Below are 26,695 nucleotides of genomic sequence, written 5' to 3'. Positions count from 1 at the left end.
GCTCTATCAAAATAATGAAATTCAGTTAGACAGCTCTTTCTCAATATTTGCAATTGTTCAGGTCTTCATTTTGCTTTGTCACCACTTGGCACTTGGCAGACTTCAGAAAACATTGCATTACCCTGTAGGGGCCTGGATTAGCAATACTGCCATTTTAGAAAGGGCAATATGAGAAAACCAGATTTATAAATCAAAATGCATAAGCAGTTTCTTCATTCTAAGAAAAAGCATATCTGAATATTATGTGAATTTGTTAGATGCCTTTTTGCTTTTTTAAAAAAAGCAAGCAAGCAAATGGGCTTCTATCAGTAACTGATCTGCAGCCTTTTAATGACCAAAGGAAAATGAAGGATTCTTCATAGGGACAGTGGCACATTTGGACTTGCGTGATGCTGGTGTGTAAAGCTAGATATTAATAGTAACACGAGTGAGGTTTTAAATAGATGCTAGCAAAAGCAAATGCAAATCTAGCTATTTTTAAAGTAACGCAGGGAATAGGAATCACAAATGAAATCAAATATTACAGCAAATATTAAATATGAACAGCAGTTAAAGGTCAGTGTCTTGCTATAGTGACACCATACAGTTTTGTGACTTTAACATAGCCATAGTAAACCTGAAACCAGCACTAAAACTGAAAATGTGTGTATATCGGGAACCAATGAAACTTGAGATAAACATTAATGCAGATGAAAAGGGTATTATGGTAGCACACACTCGTATGTTTGCTAACTTTGTGTGCCTCCTTAACCAGGGGTGAACAGATATCTACATACTTAGGCTGCCCAAAATATATTTTTCTCATATATTATAATCCCGGTCTCCAGAACCGACTCCTGTACCAGGGCAGCATTCTTTCATGAAGTTATCTGAAGGCAAAAGAACATCGCCCTTCACTGAGTATTGCCACTAGCGTTTAAAAAGCTAATTGGCGGTGGCCTTTAAAAATATGAAGCATGAAGGCACGTACCCCTTTTTAGGGGGGAGAGGGAACACGGCATTGCTGGGGGACCTTTGGAGCTAGAAATCTGCTCTGAGGAATGTCACCACTTAAAAATACTTCACTGGCCCCTGCGTGAACTCAGTAGTGTCATCAAAACCATCAGATAAAAATAAGGTTTTCTTACTTTTCGCTCCTCTTAATCCCATGGAGCCACCGCAGCCATGAGGGAGGAAAAGCACAGCTTTCCTCATGATCCGGAGCAGGAGCATTAGCCGGCCAGCCCGTACTCCGGCTGATTTCAAAGCAAACGGCTCATCTGTGTACCCGCCTGCAAGGTCAGGCCGTAAAGGCCCCTGAAGTCTGGCCATGGCACCTACGGCCACCCTCACCCGCTCTGCCGCCACGGCAGGGTCGGCAGCAGCAGTCACTGGCAGCCAACCTCGGCTTGTCGGTGTCCATTGTAAGCAACGATGCAAAAATGGGAAATCCACCCAAACCGTGACTGATCTTCAAGTGCATTTGTTACAGTTGTGGCTTTTTCTTGTTTTATTTGACTGGAAGCTGTTCCAGGTGAAACCAGAGCGGACCCAGAATTAGTGTAAACCCCCGGTGCCTACCGGGACCGGGACGAGAGCGGCCCCCCGCCGGCCTGCACAACCGGCAGGGACGGGACGGGTCCCGCCCCGGCTACCGGCCGGCCTCTGGGCAGGAGAGGGGCGTCACATTCCACATGCGCGTATCGTGCCGCTTCCCCTCAGCCGCCGCGGCCGTTGTCCGTTACGGGCACGTGACCGCCGCCCATTGCTCGCCGGGATTTGAAGTCGTGGCGGGCGGGGAGGCGCGCGCGCCTGCGCGCGGGTGTGTCGGGGGCGGTTGCACCTCCTCCTCCACCCGCCCCCTCCCCACCCCCGGCCTTGCGCGTGGGGCGGCTCGCGGGTACGTTGCACACCCCCACCCCCTCCCCCGCGCGTCCGTTATCCCTTGGTGTACCGGGGCGGGGGGGGAGCTGGGGTTCAGGCTGAGGTTCAGGCTGGGGTTTCCTCAGAGGGAAGGAGGGGAAAATGGCCGCCTCCCAACGGCCTGGGGAGCGTGACCCCGCTCTCCACGCCGCCGCCTGTAACGCCCGGCTGTCGCTGCCGCCTGTGGGGGAGGTCACGGTTCCCCCCGGGCCCTTGTGGGCGGGGGTGGCTGGTCCTATTGAGTTATGAGGTATTTCAGCGCGTGAGCAGAAATAATGCGTGTGTTTCTATATATATAATGTGTGTATACATAGATACATGTATATATAGAGATGTATGTGTGTATATGTACATGTGTCTATATGTACATACACAGATGTATGTATAGAACTCAGTATCTGTGGGGCGTGCGCACTGTGGTGGTTGCAGACGCACCTGTGCCATGCGAGGTCATGCTGTTTGGCACCCAGGAGCATCTCAACTCCCTAGGCCTTGTGTCTTAACACCTCCAGATAGGGAGATCAGGGCATGTTAGCTAAAACACTTCTGGTTTTCTGGTGTTTTGTATGTTTTCTGGCTCTTCTGTTGCTGAAGAAGCCAGGGATTGTTTTTTCTGCATGTTGGCTCTGTAGATGCAGTGTTCTCCAGTGAAGTAATCATCTTTGGAAAACTATGCGGCTGTTGAGCACAGGGGAGCTACTAGCATGAAAAAATAGTACTTGCCATTGAAAAGGAGGGGGTATAATTGTAATTGATTTGAACGCAGAATGTTTTGCTGAGTAACAGTTTAGTCTGTTCATCCTCTTACTTGCTGTGTTTTGTCCACTGACAGTGGCCAGCATCAGTGGTTGGCCAGTGTCTTTGGTTCTCAGAAGAAATAAAAATTAATTTTGAAGGGGTACATCTTGTTCATACTTTTTTTTCCCCCAAAATGGCTTTAGTCTCTTTAAAGTTATATTTTCCTAACATGCTGCCATAGTTATACTTCAAGATACCTCTTTACTTTTTTCTGTATTTGAGAATAGTTTGTGTACACATAATAGTACTGCTAATGTTTTTTCTTTTATGTTTAATCCAGTATGATTCCCTACTTGTAGGCAGTTGTGTTTTCATGAAGTTTTTAATTGGAAACTGTTGAATAGCTGCAGATGTAGCAGGAGGCAGAGTTTGAGATATGATCTGAATACAGGTTATAATCTCTCTAGTATTTTATATGTTACTGTTTGCAGAGGCACTGACCTAGCTTTAAACAAAAAAAGGCCACCTCTTACTTATTATTTTTTCTTTATTCAGGTTTATAATAGGTGTAAAGTGATATTTGTTGTAATTGAACTTCTTGTTAATAACACTCAAACTATTGTTTTGTTTCTCACAGAATTGGTGAGGGAAAAGCTTGCTTTTAATGAAATATTTATCATGTGTTGAGAAACAAGTCAGTAAACCTGGCCAAAAGCTAATGTCGTCAGAAATGCCAACAGAAGGTCCAGAGGTGCCAATGGAAAGTACCATGTCCCCTGAAGTTCCTGATGTGGAAGGAAAGGTGAAGTCAAGTGACAATCCAGTAGAGAGACGGGAGGCAGGCTCAGACAAGGAAGAATGCCCTGAGCCCATGTCCAAGAGGCAAAGGAAGAAGCTATTGAAGCAGAAACAGTGGGAAGAACAGAAAGATCTACGGAGGTATGGTTTGCAAAATAGCTTTCCTGGGATCATGTGTAGTATTTAGCGCTAATAATAATGATGTGTCAGTAGAATTTGTGTGTAGATTGCTTTGGCAAATCAAGGCAGTTGAACCAGTTTTCTCCCACGGCAGGTCTAAAGCAGTAGTAGTCACAGGCTATTCCATTTGCATATGAAGAAGCTATAAAGGTAAGCATCCTCTCTTCATGCTAGAAGTGTTCCTCAACTTGAAGAGGATATCAGGAGGGATTCAAACTTGCATGGTTTTGGTTTGTCAGAAGGGAGAAATAACGCGTGGCCTTGTTCCTTTCTGAATGGGCTGTGCACTCTTTCCCTGGTGCTGTCAGACTTGGTGAATCTTACAAAGACAATGAATAAAAAAATTTCTTCTGACACATGAAATGCTGTGCTTTAAGTTATATTGACTTATAATCTGTTAAAATAGTTTTGGAAGATGATGAGCTTCTGTATTATTCTGTTGTTGAGAGAAAGCGTGTCTGCAGATGGGCTGATTGTGGTTTATCCTTGTCCTGCTGAATGCAAAGTGTTCCTTCCCGAGACAGTGGCTGTTAAAGTTGCTGTCTCTGAAATTTGATATGCTCCCATCAGTGGAACAGAGGGAAGAAACAATTGCATCAGAAGCCTTTTGAAAAACTGTTCAGTAAAACAGCAGGTAAATTGCCTTTCACATTCTGATTCTGATACTGCAATTTTGGCAATCTTTTTGGTTGTTTCTGTTATGAAACTTGACTCAGAGTACCCTTAAATCCATGAGACTCCCACTATTGACTTCATTGAATTTGTGTAAGATGTCTGTTTTTGTAGGTATATACAGAACTTTGCAAAGACAGGATGTATGTTTCATGCTGGTATCAGCCTAGCACAAATGCAAGCAACAGGATTAGTTTAAACTACTACAGTCATGGGACAACCACCTTGATCATAGAAGTATGCATTTATGTGCATAACACGTACCTCAGCAGATTTGGCAGCGCTTTTTGAAGATTTATTTCTTTGTTTGTTTATTTAGGCAGAAACGAAAAGAAAAACGCCAGAAGAGAAAACTAGAACGTCAGTCAAAATTGGACTTCAATAACGAAGGGAATGACAGAAAGCGTATGCGAAGGGAAGTTGTTCCTAGTACGCTTCGCCTCATTGTGGACTGCAGCTTTGATGACTTGATGGTGCTAAAGGTAAAAGAAACTTACCCATCACATACAAATGTTGAAAGGTGACAGCGTTGATGCAATGTCAGAGCACAAAAACTGGAGAGCAGCTTTCAGAGGACAGTTAGCATGTTTAAGATTGTGATGACTCCCAGACCTGCTTACGTCAGTTGCTGAATTTTTTAGGGTTTGGCATATACCTTTATATAAGCTTGCCAAAGATTTTGTTTGCCTTCATGGAGATGCAGTAAGTTGGTTTGATTCCAAAAACAGGAATATAGAAACAGTTTGTGTCTCATGTTCACCATGAAGTTAGATGCAGTTCTGCCTCAAAATGGTTTTGCTAGAGGGGCTGCAAATGCCACATCCAGTTACTTTCTCTTTCAAAGTGGACCTGAGGCTCCCAACTGTGTTAGTAAGTATTTGTGGAAATGAGAATTTTGAGTGTTATGAGGATACTGAGCTTTTTCTCTCAGTCACACAAGAGGCAGTTGGGACAGGAGGGCACTGTTCAGCCCGTCTCTAAAATTTTAGAATGGATGAAAGAACGGGTGAGATGTTCGCAGGATAGGTAAATATGTGAAAGATCAGCATGATACCTAACCAGTGGTCAAGATGCTTGGTGTGGTGTTTTGAGATCAAAACAGCTTTAACTCTACGAGAAGAGTGTGTTAATCTGCAGCCTCCTGTAAGAGTGCAGCCTTCGGTTTCTGAGGCAGACCTCTCCCCTCCCTGTTACCCTGAGCCGTTCTGCCTCTGCCAGGGACTTCACTGCCCTGCAATACTGCTTGAATTCAAGCTTTTGCAAAGCCCATCTGGCTGCTCGTTGAGTGTAATGCAAAGCATGTATAGCACTAATAGAGGCTAGTGCCGCTCACCGCAAAATTTTGGGGAAGCTCCCGTTGGCGTTTTGGAACTTGGTTCCCTGAGGAGCCCTTCAGCAGTGCTCTAGAAGAGACCAGAGGACCTCCTTGATAGTTTCGGAGATGCTGGCTGGGCGTTTCCTTCTGAGCTTCGTCCTTTGTAAAACACGTTTCCTTCCTTGGTCAGGCAGAGCCTGATATAAAACCTGGCACTTCTGCAGATGTTTAGAAAAGGTGAAGCACTGTAAGTGAAGATAGTTGTGGCCTTAAGCAATGGGGCTAATTAGATGCTTTCTCTAGTGTCTATAAAAACTTGCATTGCAATATTATAGTGATAAAGTCTAGTTTACTTGAAATCTTTTGGAGATATCAAAACATTCTCAAAGCAGTACATGATCAAAGCAATATAATGATGTTTCATTTTAAAATGGGAATCAGTTATATTTACAAAGCACTGCTTTTGGGGCACTGAGAATAAAGCTATGTAATGTAGCTTACAAAAAAGATAATTGGCTAAAAATTAAGTTTGCTGCATTTTAAGTAGTACTAGTTAACTGTTATCCAAATTGTCAGGTCAAAATGCTGGAGCCAGCCCCTATATTCTTTGCATTGTCCTGGGCTTCTTCAGGTTAATTATGCATATTTAATTTTCTTAAATATAAACTGTATATTCTCAGGGTTTTCCCATGGGTGAAAGACTGAGTATTGTCACAGTGATAAATCTGCTTGATTCCTCAGATTAATTTTGAGTATGTTATTACATACAATTAAATCTCAGTGATTTTTGTTCATTTGTTTTGTTTGTTTCCTAGAATAATGCAAATCAAGCACATGCATAGAGGTGTCTAAATACACTTTTGTGGAAGATGTGTGTGTTTCCTTGTCAGCATAATCCCTTCACAGTGGCTGTTTTTTCTCTCAGGGTCTGACATCCACACTCTCTCAGTAGTCACTTTTGCCAGTTAAAAGCTTCCTTTTTCTCTCTTTAGCTTCTGACTGGCTCATGGTAAAGCATTTTGTGGTGGTCTGTCTGAAGGACTATGTAAAAACAAATTGTGTTGTATACAGGATGTTAAGAAGCTTCACAAGCAAATTCAGAGATGTTATGCAGAAAACCGCAAAGCTTTTCATCCTGTGCAGGTATGTTTAAACAAACTGAGCATTGACTGTATTGCCATGTACAAAGCATATGAGAAAGGCAGCTGTGACCCAAGTGGTGATAACTGTTGTAGAAAAAAACCTTAAGCTCCCTCTTTTTACTAAGAAAATTACTTCTATTGTAATAGATTAATTTTCAACCCACATGTTATAAAAATCCCCATATATATGAAAAAGTATGTGCATGCAGATGAAAAGTGCTAGATGCTGGTGTGCCACTAAAATACTGTTGATACTCAGTTTTATCTGTGACAGATTGGGGGGAAAAAAAAAGTGACTGTAAGTGCGTATTGGTCTTTTAAGTGTGTCACTAACATGAATATGATCTTAGTACCACTTTCAGCTAAAAAATAATTAAGAGTTTTAGCTAATAGTTAAGGGTAGAAAAAGGGTTGTACAGAGAGGAAACAGATAAGCATAGTAACATTTCAGCATTTTGTACCTCTTGTTCTTTTCGAAGTTCTACTTGACCAGCCATGGGGGACAGTTGAAGAGCAACATGAATGAAAATGACAAAGGATGGGTGAACTGGAAGGTGAATAATTGACTATTTCTGTAAAAAGAGAAGAAGAAATCTTGATTATAGTTGCTAACTAGGTTGTTAGTTGTGAAGGACCTGTGCTTTTTCCACATGGGTTTTTCTAAGACATCAGAGCAATAGCGTATTAGAAATATTGTGGCTCTTTGTGCTTTTAATTAATTTAACTTAAAGAAGCCAAAGATCGCTTATCTTGAATCTAGATTTGATTTTTGCTTGAAAAACTCCACACACATCCGTTTTCACCTGTTTTTATTGAACAGATTACATTCTCTGATAGACTAAGCAGGACTACTTGATTTAGGCAGTTCTGACAGTTGTCTGTCTTGACAGTGCTCTTTTTTTCTTGGCGAAAAATGAAACTTTGAAGTCATGATGTGATTCTCTTGTGTGCACGTTCACTTCCATTATGTTGCCTCTCAACATTGAAGTGTTCTTTAGAGAAGTAGCTTGTCTTATGGTCAAACTCGTGGTTTTCTTTGCGACTCCCTATTAAACCAGTATTCCAGCAACTTCAAATGAAGAGCACTTTGTGTAAATAAAAACAGTTTTACTTTCAGCATGTCTTGTGTGATAGCTGCTTTGCCAACGTGTAGCATAAACCTCTCTTACCAAACAAGTAATGTTAACTAAGCATCTACTTATGGTTCCACTTCTCTTAGAAGGGTAGACTTGAAAATTATTTGGATCCCTAGGAGAAATATGGTAACATTTGAAGGGCATCACAAGAACTTATGGATTTGTAAAGTTCTTCTGGGGTTTCAGAAAATTTCCTGATGATTTTTACAAGTCAGTGCTGTAGGGACTGTGGATTATTTATGCAGAAGTCAGTCTGCACTGTGCTACGTACTTAAACATGAATGAGGGATGTGGAATGACTGCGTACTATTGGATTTATTTTTTCTGGTTCCATATTGGTTCTGTAAGCTTGCCCAGCAATTCGTCAGTTGAATGTAACTTACTTTTAACTACCTTTTTTTGAGGATATCCAAATTAGAACAGAGCACTATAGTGAGCTAATAAAGAAAGAAGACCTAGTATATCTTACCTCAGATTCCCCGGACGTTCTCAGTGAGCTTGATGAGAAGAAAGCCTATGTGATTGGAGGACTGGTGGATCACAATCACCACAAGGTAAACTGTGGGTCCGTTTCTCTACAGCTTGCTTTTTTTTTTTTTGGCAACTTATTTGACATTAATGCTGTTCACATGTGAACTAACAAAAATAAATAACAAGAAAACTTCTTCAAAAAAGACTTACTTCAAAAAAATTTTGAAGAAATGGGAAAAAAAAACTTGTGGTGGTAGCAGTGGCTTCTGTTCCAGACTGCAGACATGCTGCGCTGTTTAGAATTTTATCTTTTCATTGTAAATATAGGAATGGAATTAATAACACTGCTCAGCTTACTGAGGGCCATATTTTCAGACAGAAGGGTTTGGTTTCTGTTCATGCACTTGTGTGTGTGTGCGTGCACGCTTGTATGGGCATGTGCCCAAATATAGATGAAGAACAGCACTTGAATCTTGGATGTCCTTTTTTAATAAGTTTGCTTGTCAGGAGAACTTGGCTAAGTAACACACATGCCTCAGGGGTCTGGTTCCATACCTGTACGTGGGATCGTGCTGTGTGGACCTCGAATATCATAGAGAATTCAGCTGGGAAATTAAAGCACTGTTATTGCTTTTCTTCAAAGGCACTCCTATGTAATTTTTGGTGACGTGTTTAATATTTCAATGTGATGCTAAAAAAAGGGATGGATCTTAAGCCTTACCAAATGATACTAAAGCAGTTAGTCCACAGTTAAAGGCTAGGAGGGAGCTAAAGCAGATCCTTTATATAGTCATTATGGTATAAAGTGTTTACACAATTTTAAAGGGTTTTTTTTGCCCATCTTGGGCACAGGAGTTGCCATGTTTAAAAAAGCAAACAAAATTTCTTTATCATTTACTCTTCCTCTCAAAAAATACCCTGTTACTGCAATCTGAATAACTTTGTATTTAAGCATAAACTCACCTTTAAAACAGGCTATGGCTGACACATTCTAGAGCTGCAGCTGCATGAACAAGTTTTATTTAGGATCCTTTTGACCATACATCACAGTGTAACATATATTCAATGTAGTAAGTTTTCCAGAAGTAGCCCTTGAAGCAGGTACTGTCTAACCAGGGTAAGTTTGTTTTTGTAAATATCTTCTAAAGCAAGATCATGGCAGCACTGGCAAAACTCTTGCTGGAAAATGGTACTTGTAGTAATCTGTATGGGCTGATCTGAAACGGTGATTCTCAGTCCAGTTGTTTTGGTGTCTTTCCCACAGGGAATTACGTACAAAAAAGCTGTAGAGCAGGGAATTGGTCATGCACAGCTCCCGCTTGGAAACTTTGTCAAGATGAACAGTCGGAAAGTGTTAGCTGTCAATCATGGTAAGTTTTAAATCACAAAATGATGACACTATTATAGAATATACCTGCGATATTCAGAATTTGAACCCTCGAAATATGCATTGTAGTGCAGATACCCAATTCTTATTTTATTATGTTGCTATTTCTTGAATCTAGTTGCCTTTGGGGTGCAGTAATTGCCCTGACCTTTAAATATTTTAGGTATGGTTAAATGTAAAGGATGGTGTCTTAGCCACTTAGAAGTGCACCTCCTATTCTGTTGACTTGTCCTGTGAGTAATTTTGGCATTCTTACCATCCTGGTCTTGTTTCCAGGCTTAATGTATAAATGAGTAAAATGTTGAAAACTATCCCATGTATTTTAACCGAGGATAAATATATGTGATGTTTTCTCCTCTTTGGACAGCTTTGTTCAGCAGTAACTGCTTAGGTGCCTGTAGACTCGCCTCATTTGGTATCAGCAGTACTCCATCTGCTGAGCTTTCATAACTGTATTTTTACCTGATTTCCTGGTCCTGATTGAAGTATACAATTGCTTGACCAAGTCTTGAATCCCACTCCTTTTAAACTTTCAGTTTTATTATTAGATTATCTTTCAGTGTCATTGAACAAAAATACATGCAAAATGGAGCCTACTCAGACCTTTATGGAAATTTTTGACATGGTGTGTCTTTATTTTGCTCCACTTCAGGTTCTTTTATTTTACCTTACCTTGCTTTATTTGAAGTTTATTTTATTATGTAACACATTGCTCGGTGATAATTTTATTTTCTTAAAATGCCATTGATTGATGAGGTGTGTATTTGCATGATAATAAAGATTATTTAAATGTGGAGGAGAACATAGTATAGCACTGGAATTAAAAATTATCAAGCCCCATGTATTTGTAAGATTTTACATGCTTCTAAAACTTGATCTTTAAATGTTGCTTTATATAGACAAGAATAGCACTTTATGTGTTATTCATCAAAAGTTATGATAGCTGTAGCTTTCTACTGGAGTTTTTCTGCAATAATCTTATACTGACCTCTAGCGTCAATATTTCTGGAGGCTGTCTTCTACATGTTTGAGCACTGGGTATAAATTGAATTGTTTACATTGAGGCTTTCATTTATCTGCGTTATGGTCTTGTGCATGTTTCTTGTGCCAGACTTTTTGGCACTGATTCCACTGCAGTTTAGTTGCCAAGATTTCATTTTGCATGAGCTTGTCTTCCCTTGCCGTTCTAAAACATTTTCAAATTGCAGCTGAAAAGCTCTTAAACACAGACCCTCTTTAAGGTAAAGATTATACTATAGCAGTATTTTGCTTAAGGTTTTTGGACAGGAAAATAAACACAACTCCACCACCACCAGAAGTAGAGGTACCTTTAACAGTAGTAATTAAGGCTCTGGTGTATATTCTAACCCTAATAGCTTACAACCTAAATCCAAAAAGACAGCTTTCACAGGAGATGCTACTTGTCATGAGTAAGGTGGACAGAATCAAGCCGCCTCTCAAGTCTTATGTTATAAATTTTGTGTAGGTGAGAAGGATATTTGCACTGAAGTTTTTGTATTTTGCTGTGAATACATCCACATCACTGCTTTGTGTAACTGTGTAATTGCTCACCCTTTCTGTTCTGATTTGGTTATTCTGGCCTCTGGGTTCCCACCCTTGGTGCAGAATCTGAAGCTAGTGGAGTACAGTACGGGTCTCACCAGATGAGACTGTGGGACCTGCCTGGTCCCTATGGAACTACTTTTGATAGGTGTGAATTTGGAAAGTCCTGTAGAAGAAGAAACTCTTTATGAACTACCTTGCCAGTCTTTGAAATGCTTTAATTAAATGGGCCCTCAAGTGGTGGGAGATTGACGGCGTCGTTAACAGCGGAATTCACTTGTTGCTTTTTACTTATTTATTTATTTATAATCCTTCTCTCTTGGGATCAAGTCTCCATATAGTTCCACAGGCAGTTCAGTGCCTGCATTGCCATGTTAAAATGGCATGAGGAACACATGTATGTGTGAAATATTTGATGCTAGAAAACTGACAAGGTGTAAGATGAGACTTATTTTTTTTAACTCCATCTGGAATTTTAAAACTTTGAAGATTTGAGATCTGTGTAAAACACTATATAGCAAAACACAACTGCAAGTGTAGCTGAGAGGGTTTGTTTCCTTCTGTCCAGGTTTGTATCCCAAGGCTAATACTTTGTAATGTATATTACAGGGACCGTATTGCTCCATTCCAGTCTACAATGATGTCCACCAACTGTTCCCACTGCCTTTTTCTGTCCTTACATAATATTTTTGTTGCTATTGCAACCCATCATAGAAGCCTCTGTTCTCCTGTGGAAGTCACTCTTTTTCCATCAGGTCTGTTTTTACTGTGCAGATAAAGGAAGTTCCAAAACAAAGGAGAAGAAACGTGCTCCTTATACTCTTCTTGTCTCTTAAGCCAGCATTTTTGGCATAGATGCTTTCTGCAGTAACTTACAGTGATATTAATATAGTCCTTTGAGAGCTCATACCTTCACAGTACATTTCAGGTGAATAACCTGCTTAGTAAAATGGCCAACTCTTCAATATCAGTGTCACAGAGAGCAGCTGGCTGACCAGTAAACCTGGATCCAGGAAATTTCTAGTAAATGTGACACTTTTCTGTAACTTGACTCTCAGTGAGTAGGAGATCCATGCTGCTCCTCCCTTTCTGAATGCCTGCCTAACTCTCTGGAAGATTTTTTTTTTTCCCCTCCACAGCTCCTTTGATCCTTTCTCATGTGCTGTCGCTTGGCATCGAGAACTTGTGCTGGGTGCATTCTTTGAAATTGGCATTCTCCAGCGGTGTTAGCACTATTCCTGTAGTCCCAAACTTGAGGAGCCACCTTTCTGTGGCAGATTTGACATCCAAGTCTGGCTTACTCACCAGCCATAGGGCCTCCTCCTGCCTTCCGTGCTGCTGCCGAGCCACAATCTGTGTTGAGAGGTTTTTTGGGTAGCCTGGCATTTTTCTAAGTAAGAATTTGCCGATGAATTTTGCATATAATGCAATTTGGAGCTATTGTCAATCAGGGAAAGTTTTGGGAGTGGAAACAGGAGGAATAGGGTGGCTGTATGGTTAGCATAATAGAAACAGCAAGAAAGGGTCACAGAATTGGAGACTAATAAGGATTTTTTGCCTTAAGCTCAGATGGAAATGAAAGAGAAAGCTAATTATAGCAGGTTTTAGGAAGACTTTGGGCTGTCCCTATGTTAGGGAAGGGACAGAGTCATTGTTGAAGTGCATTCACAGCAGTATTCCTGTCAAACATGGGGAGGTATTAGTGCCTGTATAGAAGGTATGGGTGAGTCCTGAAGTACTGAGGGGACATTTCTCTCTGTCCCTGAGAGAAATGAATTCAAACTGGAGCCGCTGCAGAAAAGCACTGCTGTAGTAACTGTCTTACAACTGGAGACTCAAAGTGTGCTTGGCTTTAGACTGCAGCAGTAGCAGAATTGCTTTGTCTGCTTCTGCCTGTACTTCATCAGCTTTACTCTGAAGATGCCACAACTGAATGCATGTAAACCTCTGTAAAGATGGATTTGGGGTTGTGTTCCTATCAGCAGTTCACTTATCTCCCTGTAAAAGAGCTGTGGTCTTTCTTGGCATTGCAGTGTTTGAGATCATCCTTGCATACCTGGAGAAGAGAGACTGGAAGGAGGCCTTTTTCAGTGTCTTGCCACAGCGAAAAGGGGCTGTACCTTTGGGAGAAGCCAATGATTCGTCCAAACATGCTACGTCTGGAAAAGAAGATGAAGACAATGATTCGGACAGCAACTAGGCTTCAGAATGAGACGATGGGAAAGATGAGACAGGCAGTTCATGGGATAAAACTGGGATGTGAAGTAGTTACACTCCAAAGACCAGCTGCTGCCCTTGTGATACTGAATTGTCTCAATGCTCGGTAGTTCCATAGTTGGCCCAGAGCTGTTTCTGGACATGAAGGGTAAAAATAAATGCAGTTTTTTACCCTGAAACTTCCATATTAATAGCTTTTAAAAAAAAAAATTAATGGCAAATGCAGAATTTATTTTGTTTCCCAAGGAAGCTATTTAATTTTATTTTTTTTAAATATTATTTTTTTACACATGCCAAGTTGCATGTATTACCCAAAAGCATTAGTAGTTACTATTTTAATGTATGCATTTTTCTCCATGTCTGCTCTAAGTTTTCTTAAAAGCAGTGAATGACAAGCGTTCCTGTGACCTCAAAACCTGTACCGCTAGTGCCTGTTGCAAAGTGTGCATGAACACTCAAAACAAACAAACAAAAATTCTAATTTTCCTGAGCATCTCAACAGACAATCACAAGCAGCCGAACTGCCTTTATCAGCTGAGCCACACTGATTTATATACTGTGTTTAGTTAGCTGGGGTCAATAGATGAAATACGAGCATTGGGTTAAACCAGTGCTTATACTTCAGTTTGCGCAAGTGCAAATTGTGTGCCTTGGTTGGCACGTGGTGCACGTTGAGTTGAGGGGACACAACCACTTTTGATTACTTCTTGATCCTCTTAGCAAAATTTATCACATGGTCTCAGAACAATACCAGGAGACAGCAACTCATTCTTACAAGTCACTCAGTTTCAGTATACCTATTTTATGACATGATCCTGTACGTATTGTATTGTTTGTCAAATATTTTTCCTTTTAAAAAAAAAAAGTCATAGTCTCAGTCTTGGCTGGAAGTTCTGATTCGGCTTATTTCTAACTGACTTAAGTGCTTTTGCAGAGTACTGAAATGGACACCTTGGAAGTGTGGCTTCACTTCACCCCTGTGAGCCTGCCCCTTCCCTTTCTTCTGTAGGGGCTAGCCAGGTAGCTGCAGTTTCTGAACAAATGCAGTTTTCACATAGGTCGACTGAAGAGCGTAAGAACACGTCATCGTAACTGTTCATCTTTGCTGGGCTGGAATCAGAGGCCTGATCCAAGTATGATTTAGTTTGTATCCATTTATATTTCTCCCTCTGTTATTATTGCTTTTAATCCCTATGGTCTGTAAAAGGTTGGTAACCAACCGGTTATGATTTTATACACTCAGTGCAGCACTTCTCTCTATGCTTTTTAAATAACCGTAGAAAAGTTTCTTCTGTTAAAAGTATGGATTGTGGTTTGTTGCTCAAGTCATGTGGGTTTTTTTGTTAAGCTTTACAAAAATGTGATTGCTTTTGTTCCAGAAACTGGATCAGCTTTTTCATAAAAGCATTGCTGTTTTTATTTCTTAACAAAAAGTGCAGCATAAATATACCCACCATATATTACACTGATTCTCTGATATACATGTGTAAAGCAGTAAAATTACAAGGAGTTACATCTTTACAGCTGAGGTTCTGCGTGTTAATGCACATAGCACCTATTAAACCTGATTTAAGACTCTTCAGTCTCTCTAAGGTTTTCTTAAGACCATTTCATACACGTGTCACATTTACTCAGCTTGAGAGTGCAAGAGCAGGTCACATAGGCAAACTGGGGACTTTGGAGACGTTTGGAAAGGGTCCAAAATTCTTATGGAATTGTTTTGCTGAAAAACCATTTTTGTGATGTGAAGGAAGTGTGTTGCAGCTTAAAACACGTCCTGTCTTACATCTTCACCAGTGAAATTAGGTAAATGCACACACCCATCTGCATGCACGTGTTTTTAAATTAAGCAGTTGCAAATCTGAAGCTTACCTGTCTAAGCAGAAATAGACAGAAGAAAAAGATGATCTGGCATGCTGCTCTTAGAGGGCTCCCAGTGCTAACTCCACAATGTCACAGCAGCTTGGTGACTAGCTGTTGCCTGTTCATACGTATTGCTTGTCTCAATCACCTGGTCTTCCTATCCTCACTGGTGCCTTAGCCAGTAATTGCCATTGCTGCTGTTTACCTTTTCTCTATTTGTGCTAACCTAATCAGGTCATACTAAGCTGAAGTTCTTGCCTGTTGTCATGAGCTGTCTCTACATGATGCTGTCCTTGGGATGTGTTAACTGGTGAGATGGAGCAGTAAGCAAGAGTAGATTGGGGTTTTGATGGGCGCAGCCCTCTGACTTCTGGTGCCATCCTCAGCCTTTCAGTATCCTACAGTTCTGCAGCTGTCTAGAAAAGGCTGTTCTTGGTGGACTGATGAGATTTCTAACCCTTTTCTAAATGCTTTAGATGCTTGGCTGTTTGTTGGTGGAATCATCAGCACTAGACACGATTGTACTAGAGTAAAGTGGTGCTTCACTTTCAGGCTGCAGGCTGCAGCTATGCAGAAGTCCTCAGGGAGAAGTGATGGTTCAAGAAGCCCTGAAGTGCCATTCTTGCAATGAATTCAATGTAAAGTTATTGGTGAAAACAGATGAATTGGTTGGAGCACATGAAAATCACCCCAGCATCAGATCAAGTGTGAGAAACTGAAATCTGTTTGTGAGAGAGTCTGAGAGAGTAGCTTGTAAAAGCAAGAGGGCTTGTGCTATTTGTGACACCTCCAGTCCCTGCCATGATGTCACAACTCCTCATGACAGACCAGGAAGGTAGTCCTCCTGTCTTTCCAGCATCTTTTTGCAGTGTGAAAGTGGAGGCTGGTAGGATGGCCATTTGCTGGCATCCCTGGGAAAAGCATCCTGAGTGGTCTTGGTGTTGTGCTGTATTTCACGCTGATCCTGAAATACATGCTGTGATGCATTTCACATGCTGTGTCCTTTTTTTTTTAACCCCTGAGTGTCCCTGGCTACTTCTGTGAAGCAGGGCATGGACTTCCCAAGTAGTACCTCTACCTCTGCAGCAATGGGCAACTGTTTGAAAACTGTCAGGTGGCCAGAAATTTGTACTGTGGGATTTCTGAGAAATCATGGGAGTCTGAGTGTGGCTTTCAAGTTCATTTAATTGTAGTGAGGGGCCTCTAGGCATCCTGCATCTGGCATTCAGCTTTTCAGTATTTTTAATCTCTTCTTATCTTGATGCAGGGAATATCTGTTACGTATTTTTTCTTGTTGTTTAATATTAAACTGGTGGGAGACAGATTGGGGAAGACAGTTCACCCTGATTAAGTTGTGCACACCAGATGTGTGACATGATTTATTTTCTTTGGAGGACGCTGTTAGTTTGTTTCTTCTGGCTTCCTGCCGTTGTCAGATAGAACTAAAGTGTTATTTTACTTACCTACAGTGAATAAGTTATAGAGTTGATAACAGTCAATGTTATTCTAATGCATTTTATTCTTTTTCTTAACTACTTAACGAAATTGTTTTAAATGGCAGCACAGCTGCCTGAGCTCAACTCTTTGGTTTTTTTCTGAAAGCTCTGAAAACTTGCCCGTATTTAGTTATCATGACAAAATGTGTAACTCATACTTATTTCTGTGTTCACTGCACAATGCAAAGATTTTACATATTTATTGAATAGGCCAGATCTGCAGTGACAGGATAACCTCTCTGAAGAAGGATAGAAATAAATACTTGCAGAGGAATATTGGTTTGCAACCTGAGCGCTTCACGAAGCATTTAGAAGTGCTTGACATGGATGCATGACCATTTAAATTGGTGTACTATCTGAACCTTCTCAGCAACAGCAGACAGATCCTAAAGGCTGCAGACTCCCAGCTGTTGGGGGTAGGGAAAGTGATAGTTCAGAAGATGGGGTATCTAGTTTTATTAGAGTACATAGAAATGCAGCTGCCTCGCCAGAATAGTCTTAAGAGTTTCTCCATCCCTGCTGCATCCTGACGTGATTATAAGAATCTGCTTCAGCTTCTCCTGCTGGAGAATCCAGGTCACTGATAAAGCAGGCAGGTGGGATCAAGGAAGGCATCGGAGGACACATGCACAACTTAAGCTTAGGATGAAAACTTGACTAGGCAACATTTGTATTGGGGAATGGCAAAGTTAAGGCTGGATTGACAGGTTACTATGTATCTGAGACACTTCCCAACATAAGTGACTTTAATTCTGATCTTCAGGTTCACACACTGAACATAACCTTGTTCTTCCTTTCCTACTAGGGTGGGTGAAGTGCCCTTGAGGGAGCTTTGTTTTCAGACATCTAGCAAATACAGTAACAGATGATTTGGGAAGGGAAATGACTGAAAAGATGCAATTGATTGTAACTATGCTTGCAAACTATTGCCCTTCTGGCTCTAATATGTTTGCTCAGTAACCTGCAGCTTCGTGGAGGAAATGTAACCGTGCTGTTGAAAGACTGTGTTAACATGGTTGCTTTCATTTTGATTCTGTTCAGTAGTGAGCCTTTGTGGCCTCTGAGATGTAATTAAGTTTTTCAGGTTCAGCTAAGGCAGCATGATGCTGAGAGATAGCTGATAAGAAACACTCAGGAGAGAGATTTATATGGAATTAAGGCAATCTGAGTATGGCCCAAAAGCATTTGGTCAAGTATCCGGCCCATTCAATAAGTCATTACCACAGCTCAATCAGTGTGTGGTCACTCAACCCTGCTGTTTGGTTTCCAGTTCACTTGGTTTCCGGTTTGGTTTCCAACTGACTTTGTAGTGTTTATACCTAAGACATAAGGGAAGTTTCAAAGCACTGCCATCTCCTCTCCCGCTCGAAGTTCCGCTCTCATTTACCACAGCCTGCAGGCTCATACTCTTGCACAGCTGTACAGAATTACATATCTGGGAAACTGATACCCATTTAAATAATTTTGTACAAATGAGTTTCTGCATCTGTGGTCTGAATTGGCAAGAGGAACTGAGTAATGACTGCTCTGGGTGATCAGCCTTCTGCTGGCCATTCACAAATACTCTGTTCATTGATTTGCAGCTACAGGTTACTTCATGCCCACTAGCCTGCTTCATCCGGTGCTCTGCCATGGCTGGGCATGTGCAGCAGTGAGTGAGCACCAAGAGAAATCAGAGCTGAGATTGTCCCCCAGGTCTTAGCATACCTCTCTCCTGCAGTGGGAAATGGGAATGGAGGTGGTAGTTGTTACTACAGTAGACATGATTTGAAGTGAAGGCAGGGGCTTTTGGAAGAAGTACACTGAGCTCTGCTCTGAGCTAAGCTCCTCTTTCCTTAATGCTGTGCTAACAAGATTTCTCTCCTTCCCCCTCCAACAGCCTCAAACATGTTTTGAATGAGCCTGTCTGCACTGAATAATCTTGCTCTGGAAAATAAATGGAAGTAGGGTTGATTTATCACCTTTCTTTGGTTTTGTGAGAATGAATTGACAGAGTTATGTTTAAAACAGATAAACCCCAACTCTTCTGCTTTCACAGTTCACTCACAAGGCCTGAAAAAAGGGCCAGATACGTTTCTGTCATTGTTGGCCTCTATTTCAATGGCTTGAGGTTTGCATGGTGGTTTTAATGTTTGTTTGGTGTCGTCCCGTCCTGTCTGCGTCCCATCCCTCCCCATTGGATACTACAATTTGTGATGCTTCTCCGCTAATAATGAGAGCTATGGAAGCAAATTCTAGCCTGCTGTGAGACAGACATCTGCAGTCACTCTGCAGGCCAGATTTCGAAAATCCAGCGTCTTTTTTTTTTTCCCAGTGCCTAGGGCTTGATGTGCATCTCTGCAGATAATGTGTGTGTGCCCCTCTTCTTACCCCAGTATGTCTGTGACCGTAGAATCAAATCTGCACACAAGACCTGCTCTTTGTGCAGGCCTGGCTGAGTCACGCAAAAAGATGAATCTGATGCCAAAAAGTGTTGCCTCTGTGCTTTTTTTCATTTAGCTCACTTCTCGTGTACCTATGCAGCATGGTTTGGTTGAATCGCTTGAGGACTAGATATAATGAGCATAAAATTGTTTTAACAGGGAGTCTGAACAAATATCTTTATAATATAAATGCTAAGATTACATATTTCTATATGTGAAAGTGACTGGGAGACTCTTCAGCGGCTCTGAATAAGGGGGCCTCCACTGGAAAGGGGGTATCTGTTGCTTGGGGGTGGCCGTGGCACAGGTGAGAATTCTGATAGGGTGTGAAGGCAGGACGGTCTCTTGTTTCCATAGGACTTTCTCAGTTGCACTTCTTCCCTGGGAACAGTGTGTCTGCTTGTGCTGGACCTCTGTTTCTCAGTGTTGAAAGCAAAAGGCATTCTTTCTCCCTTTCTGGAAAACACTGTGAAAAAGAAAGCTGTATATTATCAGGCTAGGCTTAGGATTTGGCTTTGTTCCATACGCAGCTGAGAATATAGAAGCACATCCACTCTTCAGCAAAGAAGCCTCCTTGGACACCACTTTGAAAAGCAGAGTTTGTTGCTTTGGAGGTTTCTCCTTTTTCCTTCTTGTTTTTACGTAAGATTACTCTTTACCCACTCCTCCAGTAGAGTTACACACAATAGTAAATGGTGGTAGCATTAGAGCTGGCATGAATTGCTTTGTTAAAATGATAACGTACTGTGGGACTGACTTTTGTTGCCTCTGTGTGCTTCAGAAGGGACACAAAGAGGTGATAGTGGTGTTTCTCGGGAGTGCCAGTATTGTTGGCTTGCCCTGACTGGGTAGAAGATGCAAAAGTGGGCTTTGGTAGCTGAAAAAGTCTGAGAAAGCCTGATTTAGCCTGCAAAGAGTGAGGGAGAGATGTTAGATGAGGGCAAATCCCAAAGTTCGTTGGCAGGAGTTTCAGCTAATGTATAACTTACAGGAGCAGATTTTAGTGAAGAGGTAAAATCAGCACCTCTTGCTGCTATGTTCTTTCTAGCAAGAGGCAGATGCAGTTGTACACGTCCCTCACCTTGCTGTATTTCTGAGTTAGGAGAAGATTTACATGAGTGTCGTATCAAGAGAAACCAATTGAGTGGCCGCAAGAATAGAGGGTCTTGGGTATCTAGCTCTGAGAGAACGTAAAAATTAAATGTCATTTCTCATATTGTCACTGAATTCTATGATTCTAATTTGGACAAAAGTTAGAGCTTCTGAATATTCACAGTCCCTGTGCTATTTGGTGACTAGCATCCTAGACATATAGTGTCTTAACATCTATAATTTCCATTACTTACCCTGTTTCGTGTATCGACTTGCCACTGATTCTTTAGCCGAAGACCTGAGTGAAAAAGAAAGAATGTCTAACTTTACAATTGTATAAACTGTGCACTGCAGTATACAGGAGGTTTTTCTCAAAGGGGTTTCAAGTGCTCCTAAAACTTTGTGATGTTCCTGTAATAACTAAATTTGTATCAAAGAGTGTGGGGTTGTTTGTAGTTAGGAGCATTTTTGATTAAGGCTGTGCATGATAAACTTCAATCACAAATTTGCATTTTTCACAGGAGGAGAAAACAAAAATTTCTGGTTATGAGGTTTAGCTTATCCCTAATCCTAGCAACCTCACTGCAGATTTTACCTGGACTGATTCATTTCCCCTTCTGGACCTCTCTGAAGAGGAGGGAGAGGCTTTAGCAGACTCAGGCTATTCATGTTCTCTGCTGTACCTTCCTTAGAATTCAGCACGCCTTTGTCAGTCGGTTCTGAATAGATCAGACTGGACACGAAGTCTTTCTCTGAAATGTGAAGGTAGCAGAAATTTTATTAAAGTTCCCACTTGCTGATCTGGATGTTTAGGGGTGAATTCAGGAGTCCCCTTACCTCATTTTCAAAAGGCTTAAGGACACGAGAGACACGTCATTTGCTTTCTGCCTTCCCCCAGCCCACAGCAGCCCAGAGCCCCACTGAGAGAGCACGTTTTCCCACCCTGCACCAAACCTGAGTGCGCTGAGGTCTGAGTGACTAATTTCTGTGTAGTATCACCTTACTGCTCAGCACAGCCACAGCTGGGCCAAGGACACTTCACTGGATCCTATTCCTTCCACCTCAGCAACCCCACTCAGTTCAGGTCTATGAGAATTTCAGGGTTTTATGTGAATGTACAAGAGCGCGTGCTTTTCAGAAAGGGGTGCAGATGCATATGTGTGTTACCTTTGTTACTTGCCCTTGTGAACCATTTTTGGATCTCGGTAAGCGAATCTGTCTGCAAAATTTTGCTGAGTTTTTCCAGCACCTGGAAGATGTACAGGATAGTTACCATGAAGGAAGAGAAGCTGATTCATGACAGTTTTTGCATGTGTGCTGTGTGAGCGTGCAGTTTTACAGCTGTGCAAATTGCCTAGCCTAAGATGTCCCATCAGTTTTGCCATAGTGTGAGCTAAGGACACCAGTCTGCAAAAGGTGACGTTGAGCGAGTGCTGTGTACACAGCGCTTCAGAGAAACAGAAAGGAAATCCTAGGCAGTATTTACTCCATATAAAGCCCCTTGCGTGTGACATGTAATATTTGCAGGCTGCTTTTAGAGAACAAGTCTCAGCCCATGTGCCAGCTGCATTGCTCCCCCAGTGACTGCCAATAGCAACTTCCAGTTAGGTGAAAGCAACTCAAGAGTAAATGCTACATCCAAAAGTCAGTAGACTCCACACTGGGGCGGCGGGGGGAGGGAAATCTGACCAATAAAGTCCCACACCGTCCTCAAGAGAAATAAAAATGTGTAACATCATAGGAAGCCATATACTGTAGCACTCATGTCTTACCTTTATTTCCTGATCCAGATAGCTCAGGTCAGAATTTACATTCTCCTGGATGCAAGGACCGTAATGCAAGTTGACGAATGGAGAGGAAGGCTGGGTGAGAGGTGCAGCGTGGATTTCCTGTCTGTTTGCAGGTTGTGCAGAGGCTTGGAATTGTTTTTTCAAAAGCTTTTCCAAAATAGCAAACAATATGTAAAGGAATGGCTTGACTCCATTTAAGCAGCAATTAAAGGCAATTTGAAGTACGTGGCTAACACTAGTCCCCAGCAAGAGTGTGCAGCAGAAAACACATCTAAAACTATTATTCGGTTGAATATGACCACCTATAGGTTAATTGCATAGGTTAATTATTACAGCTTCTAATATACAGTCACCAAGAATAATAACAGATATCCATGGCATAATGCGTAACACTGGATGGGAATGAAAGTGAACTACTGATGGAAATCAGGTGAGGAAGGGATTAAATCTGGACCTCTGTGGTTTGTTTGCTTTTCTATCATGGGTTTGTAGTGTGCTGCTGAGCCACTACTCTTCATTTCTCCGTGTGCAGGCTTCACCAGTCTATTAGAGTCCCAGGAATCAAAATGGGATTGGCAGAAGGTTCTGTTTGTAAGTGCAGAGGAAAAGCAAAAGGCAGTTAACAGCTATTAAGAAACAGTAGTTTCTGAGTGTGGCTATATAGCAGTATCTGTCCACTATGTAGTTATTTTGCAGCCAAACCACAGTAAATACAGTTTGAAGAACTGTGTTCTGCATGTATAAGTGAACAGTAAAAATAAAGCATGGTCTTTACTATACCCAGTTCAGGAACCAAACAGCAACATTTAGACAGACCCCCACGCCCCCAGTTAAAATAGAAAACTTAGGAGAAAAGTGAGTCCTTATTTTTAGCATCTTTACTGCAAAACGTCTTCGTAGTGCCCTCTGCTATCCAGTACCCCTGCATTCCCAAGCAACACTTGCATTCCCATTCAAGAATGTGCAATCCTCCTTGTGATACTGTTTGAAATGGAATAATCACTTAGCCCTCAGCTCTCGTACAGTTGCAACAGAGGAGATGAGTATTAGATAGCCTGCAGCTTGAGACTAAAGAGTTATTGCAGAAAGAATCTTTTACTGGAATTTATGAACACAGCTGCAAAGTTGGATCTAAACCCCAGCGTGCTGCTTCTACAAAAGAGTATCAGCAAAAATAAAACTGTTGGCAGTAAGTAATCTAAAGAATCTTTGTGTTGTGAGGGGAGGAGGCTTTTTCCTGTGCTTGTTTGTTGTATAGTATGACGTTTTTTCCCCAGCAGTTTGAGACAAAATGAATTTTATTCCCATCTTCATTTGATTTGACCATTTTTCTTGCTAGCAGAGCACAGTGACATTACGGAGCTGAAAGTGATACAGTTATAGCTTAGTTATCATCCTACTTAGTTATCACCCTATCACACCATCTCCCTCCCAAGCTCTTGTGTTCTACACGTGGGATCCTCACGTCCCTCTTTTTAGTTCCGCGGTGTCCTCCTTAGCAGTCTGAGACTTCAGTTACAGTGTTGAGAAATGAGAGAGAGAGTGCCGAAATAGAAAACTGTGTCTTTTTTCCCCTTACCTTTTCAGATGAAGTAGGGTTATTTTGAATCCTTTCAGGAACATCTGCGTGTCCTTCTGGAAATCAACAGGCAGAGTGTTTTCTCAAGTTGAAAAATAAAGGCCATAAGATACACCTTATGTTATATCGGGGCAGGGGGGCATTTTTAATTACAAAAATGCACAAGCCATATTTTAGATATCTCTAAGGGGATGTATTTCTTTCCTTTTTTGTTTGTTTTTACTACTTCACATAATACATTAATGCAATTATTTGCTGAGATGTCTGAGAAATCTGAAGAAAATTCTGGAAAGTGTATTTCATGGATGCATGCTTATAGTGCTGTGTAACCACTGCTGCAGAATGTTGCTTACGGATGGAATAATTGCTGATGATTGTGAAATTATTAGATGTCTAGTGAACACATAATCTCTAAAAGCTATAAAGATGCAAGATTAATTAGCGAGGAGAAATCTTTTAAGATGTGGTGATTAACACACATAGAAGGGAAGAAATAATTGCCTTTCAAATGTGCATTCATTGCCTTATGTTTCCTTTCCCTGGACCTGAGCTGTGATCACACAGTGCCCTGGCTGAGACCCAGCTGCACCTTTAATAGCTCAGGTTCCTCTTCTGCTGCTGTATAATACGGCAGTTTGGTGCCTCTACTCACGTGTCACGGACTGTGAAGTGCCTAGCTCCCTTCGCATGCAACCCTTGAGCTTTGGAAGGTAGCAATTGGCAGATGTGTTGCTTGTGGCATTCCCAGTTAGCCCATATTCTTGATCAGCTTCTTGCTTGGGGATGACTGTGTTGCCAGTAGGTGGGTGTTCTCTTGAAAAGCTGCTTCTTACAACACAGACTGGAGCGTTGTTTAATCCTGTGCGAAAAAAAACAAAGGATACAGTCTTTACTACAATAAACATGTGCAGTTAACTTAGCAGGTGATCTCCAAGGAGAGTCTGTGCTGGAAGAATGGAAAACAGAGGTATCAAACCTGAAATTTATATGTAATAATACAGGGCTAATGGAATGGTGTGTAAACAGTGAATAAACTTGTCATATTTGAATTGATGGCAGAGGGCCGTAAGCAGTCTGTTGCAGAGGACGGTGTGATCAACCACTCCCTGAACAGTGATGATGTTCCAGATAAAATCTGGAGAGTGGCCAGGTAGGGTAAAGCACACTCATTTAGCAATGCCAATCAGGAGAGAAGTATCATTCTTCTGCCTCTCTTAAAAAGCTTGTGGTTTTCAATGAGAGTCGCAGCATTTAATGAAGAACTAGAATCCTCCTTTGTTAGCCAGGGTACAAGGATTTTATAAACAACTACTATTTTTATCAACATAAGTCAAACTGGATTTAACATGGCAAAGAAGCAGTGCTATTAAGTAGTTGATGAGGATTTTCAGAACCTTGATTCTGTTTAGTATCTGACATAAGCAAATATTAGGCAGAAAGTAATTACAGCTAAATATTATTCTGCTGAGAGTACAAAGATATCCACCAAATTAATCTGGCTGAGCCATGTAAGACTTTGGTCTTTGCTGGCTGTGGTCAACTTGTGGTTTTTACCAGGTTCTAGAAAAAGAGAGAGTTACACACACAAATACATACTTTGTTTTTTATGTGTTCTATATTTTTACTTTAGGTTGATTTTATATATATACATATATATATATATATATGCTCACACAGACATGCAGAATTGTGTAATTATAACTGGGTGGTCAATCTGAAAGGAGGAGTCTTGCTTTGTTTCTTCAAAGGCATCCCTTCCGAGATGCAAGAAATTCAGTTTTATTCAGAACTGATTTTGTCCTGCATCACCCTTCATTCCTTATTACAAAAGTTGTATCACAGACTCATCAACTACCAATACCAATCCTGATGCAATACCTACTTATTCTAACAGTCCCCAAAGAACTTGGCAGAGATTTTTTTTTCTCTTCATGACCCTTCTGTGCCTTCTGCAGTAAATCTGGCCATGTATCAGCAATTGTCTTTCAGCCGCTGCCAGAAAGATGTCTTTGTGCAAACATACAGGGTCAGCTTCTGAAACAGAAGCCTATCCCTAGAAGTATTATTTCTTCTGCTGATGCAGATGGCACACTGATTTTGACTGTATTCCTTTCAAGTGTAGGCAGACTAATCACAGCTAGATTTAGCACACAGCAGAGCAGCACAGTATTTTTAGAGCACCAGGTTACTCTTATTAAAAGCTGCATTGTGTAATATGTTGCTTCTGGAAAGGTACAAGAATTATTTAGGTGAGAGTGAAATAGAGAAAAAGATTGTGACAACCTGTCTCTGGCATTTACAGTACATTTGTGAGCACAGAAGGAAAGAGGAAGAAATTATTTTAGCTTGAAAGGAATTATTTTAGCTTAAAAGAAATCCCAGACAGTTGTCTTGGTAAAATAGTTTCAGTTGTACCTTGTAAAGAATTTAGTGCTGCTAACTTTTATGTTACCAACCTGAGATTATTCATTGCTGAGGACAGGTAAAGATGCTTAGTGGATTGAAATGAAGGCAACGGCTTTTTTTGATGAAATGCTTCTCTTGGACAGAAACAGGAAATGGGAACAGTGGGTACTTTTGGAAAAAGATCATGTTACACTTGCATTTCTCTTTGTGCTTGCCAGGGCAGTTGTCCAGGCTATCTATATGGTCCCTCAACAACTCTTACCTTGTATGTGACAGACCATCCTAGGATGGGGAGCATTCCTGGAGAAGTAGTACTTTCCCCCTGAGCAGCTAGACTGAGAGTAACGCTGGCTGTGCTTCCACATGTTGTGGTTGGATTGAGATTCATACACTGACTTGAAATTGGTATTTGTTGTGTAACCTTTCTTACTCTCTTGCGGAGTGTCTTTCTGCAGAGCAGGTTGGCTCTTCCGCTGATCGCCAGGCCAAACGCTGGAGGTGAAGTAAAGAACATGAACTCACATT

General features: G+C 41.3%; 2 protein-coding genes across 5 annotated transcripts; one reads left to right on the top strand and one right to left on the bottom strand.

Moving 5' to 3' along the window:
* The first annotated feature begins 1,755 nt into the window (after positions 1-1,755).
* On the top strand, positions 1,756-26,687 carry TRMT10A (tRNA methyltransferase 10A). Of its 4 annotated transcripts, none has more exons than XM_075149600.1 (8): positions 1,756-1,879; positions 3,278-3,579; positions 4,610-4,772; positions 6,677-6,748; positions 7,227-7,301; positions 8,288-8,437; positions 9,619-9,724; positions 26,626-26,687. In XM_075149600.1, the coding sequence occupies exons 2-8, from the start codon at positions 3,305-3,307 to the stop codon at positions 26,670-26,672; spliced, it is 888 nt and encodes a 295-aa protein (XP_075005701.1). In that variant the 5' UTR covers positions 1,756-1,879; positions 3,278-3,304; the 3' UTR covers positions 26,673-26,687. The 4 variants fall into 4 exon arrangements, with proteins under 4 accessions (XP_075005701.1, XP_075005700.1, XP_075005698.1 ...); XM_075149599.1 differs by lacking the exon at positions 26,626-26,687 and adding an exon at positions 13,338-15,099; XM_075149597.1 differs by lacking the exon at positions 26,626-26,687 and adding an exon at positions 13,312-15,099.
* C4H4orf17 (chromosome 4 C4orf17 homolog) lies at positions 19,540-26,451 on the bottom strand. The gene is made up of 8 exons (XM_075148211.1): positions 26,433-26,451; positions 24,417-24,623; positions 23,765-23,820; positions 22,168-22,332; positions 21,563-21,644; positions 20,991-21,147; positions 20,650-20,693; positions 19,540-19,769 (listed from the first exon to the last, which is right to left on the bottom strand). The coding sequence occupies exons 1-8, from the start codon at positions 26,449-26,451 to the stop codon at positions 19,540-19,542; spliced, it is 960 nt and encodes a 319-aa protein (XP_075004312.1).
* Positions 26,688-26,695: the final 8 nt, after the last annotated feature.

This window comes from Calonectris borealis, chromosome 4 (assembly GCF_964195595.1).
Source record: "Calonectris borealis chromosome 4, bCalBor7.hap1.2, whole genome shotgun sequence".
Taxonomy (NCBI): Eukaryota; Metazoa; Chordata; class Aves; order Procellariiformes; family Procellariidae; genus Calonectris; species Calonectris borealis.
Note: the sequence above shows the minus strand (reverse complement) of the source record. Positions and strands in the feature narration are given on the sequence as shown.

Bases quoted from the DNA above. Each gene is read 5' to 3' on its own strand.
- TRMT10A (XM_075149597.1), top strand. From the start codon at position 3,305: ATGAAATATTTATCATGTGTTGAGAAACAAGTCAGTAAACCTGGCCAA. The intron at 7,302-8,287 runs GTGAATAATTGA...CCTTTTTTTGAG, and splicing joins AAGGATGGGTGAACTGGAAG to GATATCCAAATTAGAACAGA. The intron at 8,438-9,618 runs GTAAACTGTGGG...TCTTTCCCACAG, and splicing joins TGGATCACAATCACCACAAG to GGAATTACGTACAAAAAAGC.
- C4H4orf17 (XM_075148211.1), bottom strand. The intron at 21,645-22,167 runs GTAAGACATGAG...TACATCTTCCAG, and splicing joins ATCTGGATCAGGAAATAAAG to GTGCTGGAAAAACTCAGCAA. The intron at 21,148-21,562 runs GTAACACACATA...TTCACATTTCAG, and splicing joins CACAAGGGCAAGTAACAAAG to AGAAAGACTTCGTGTCCAGT.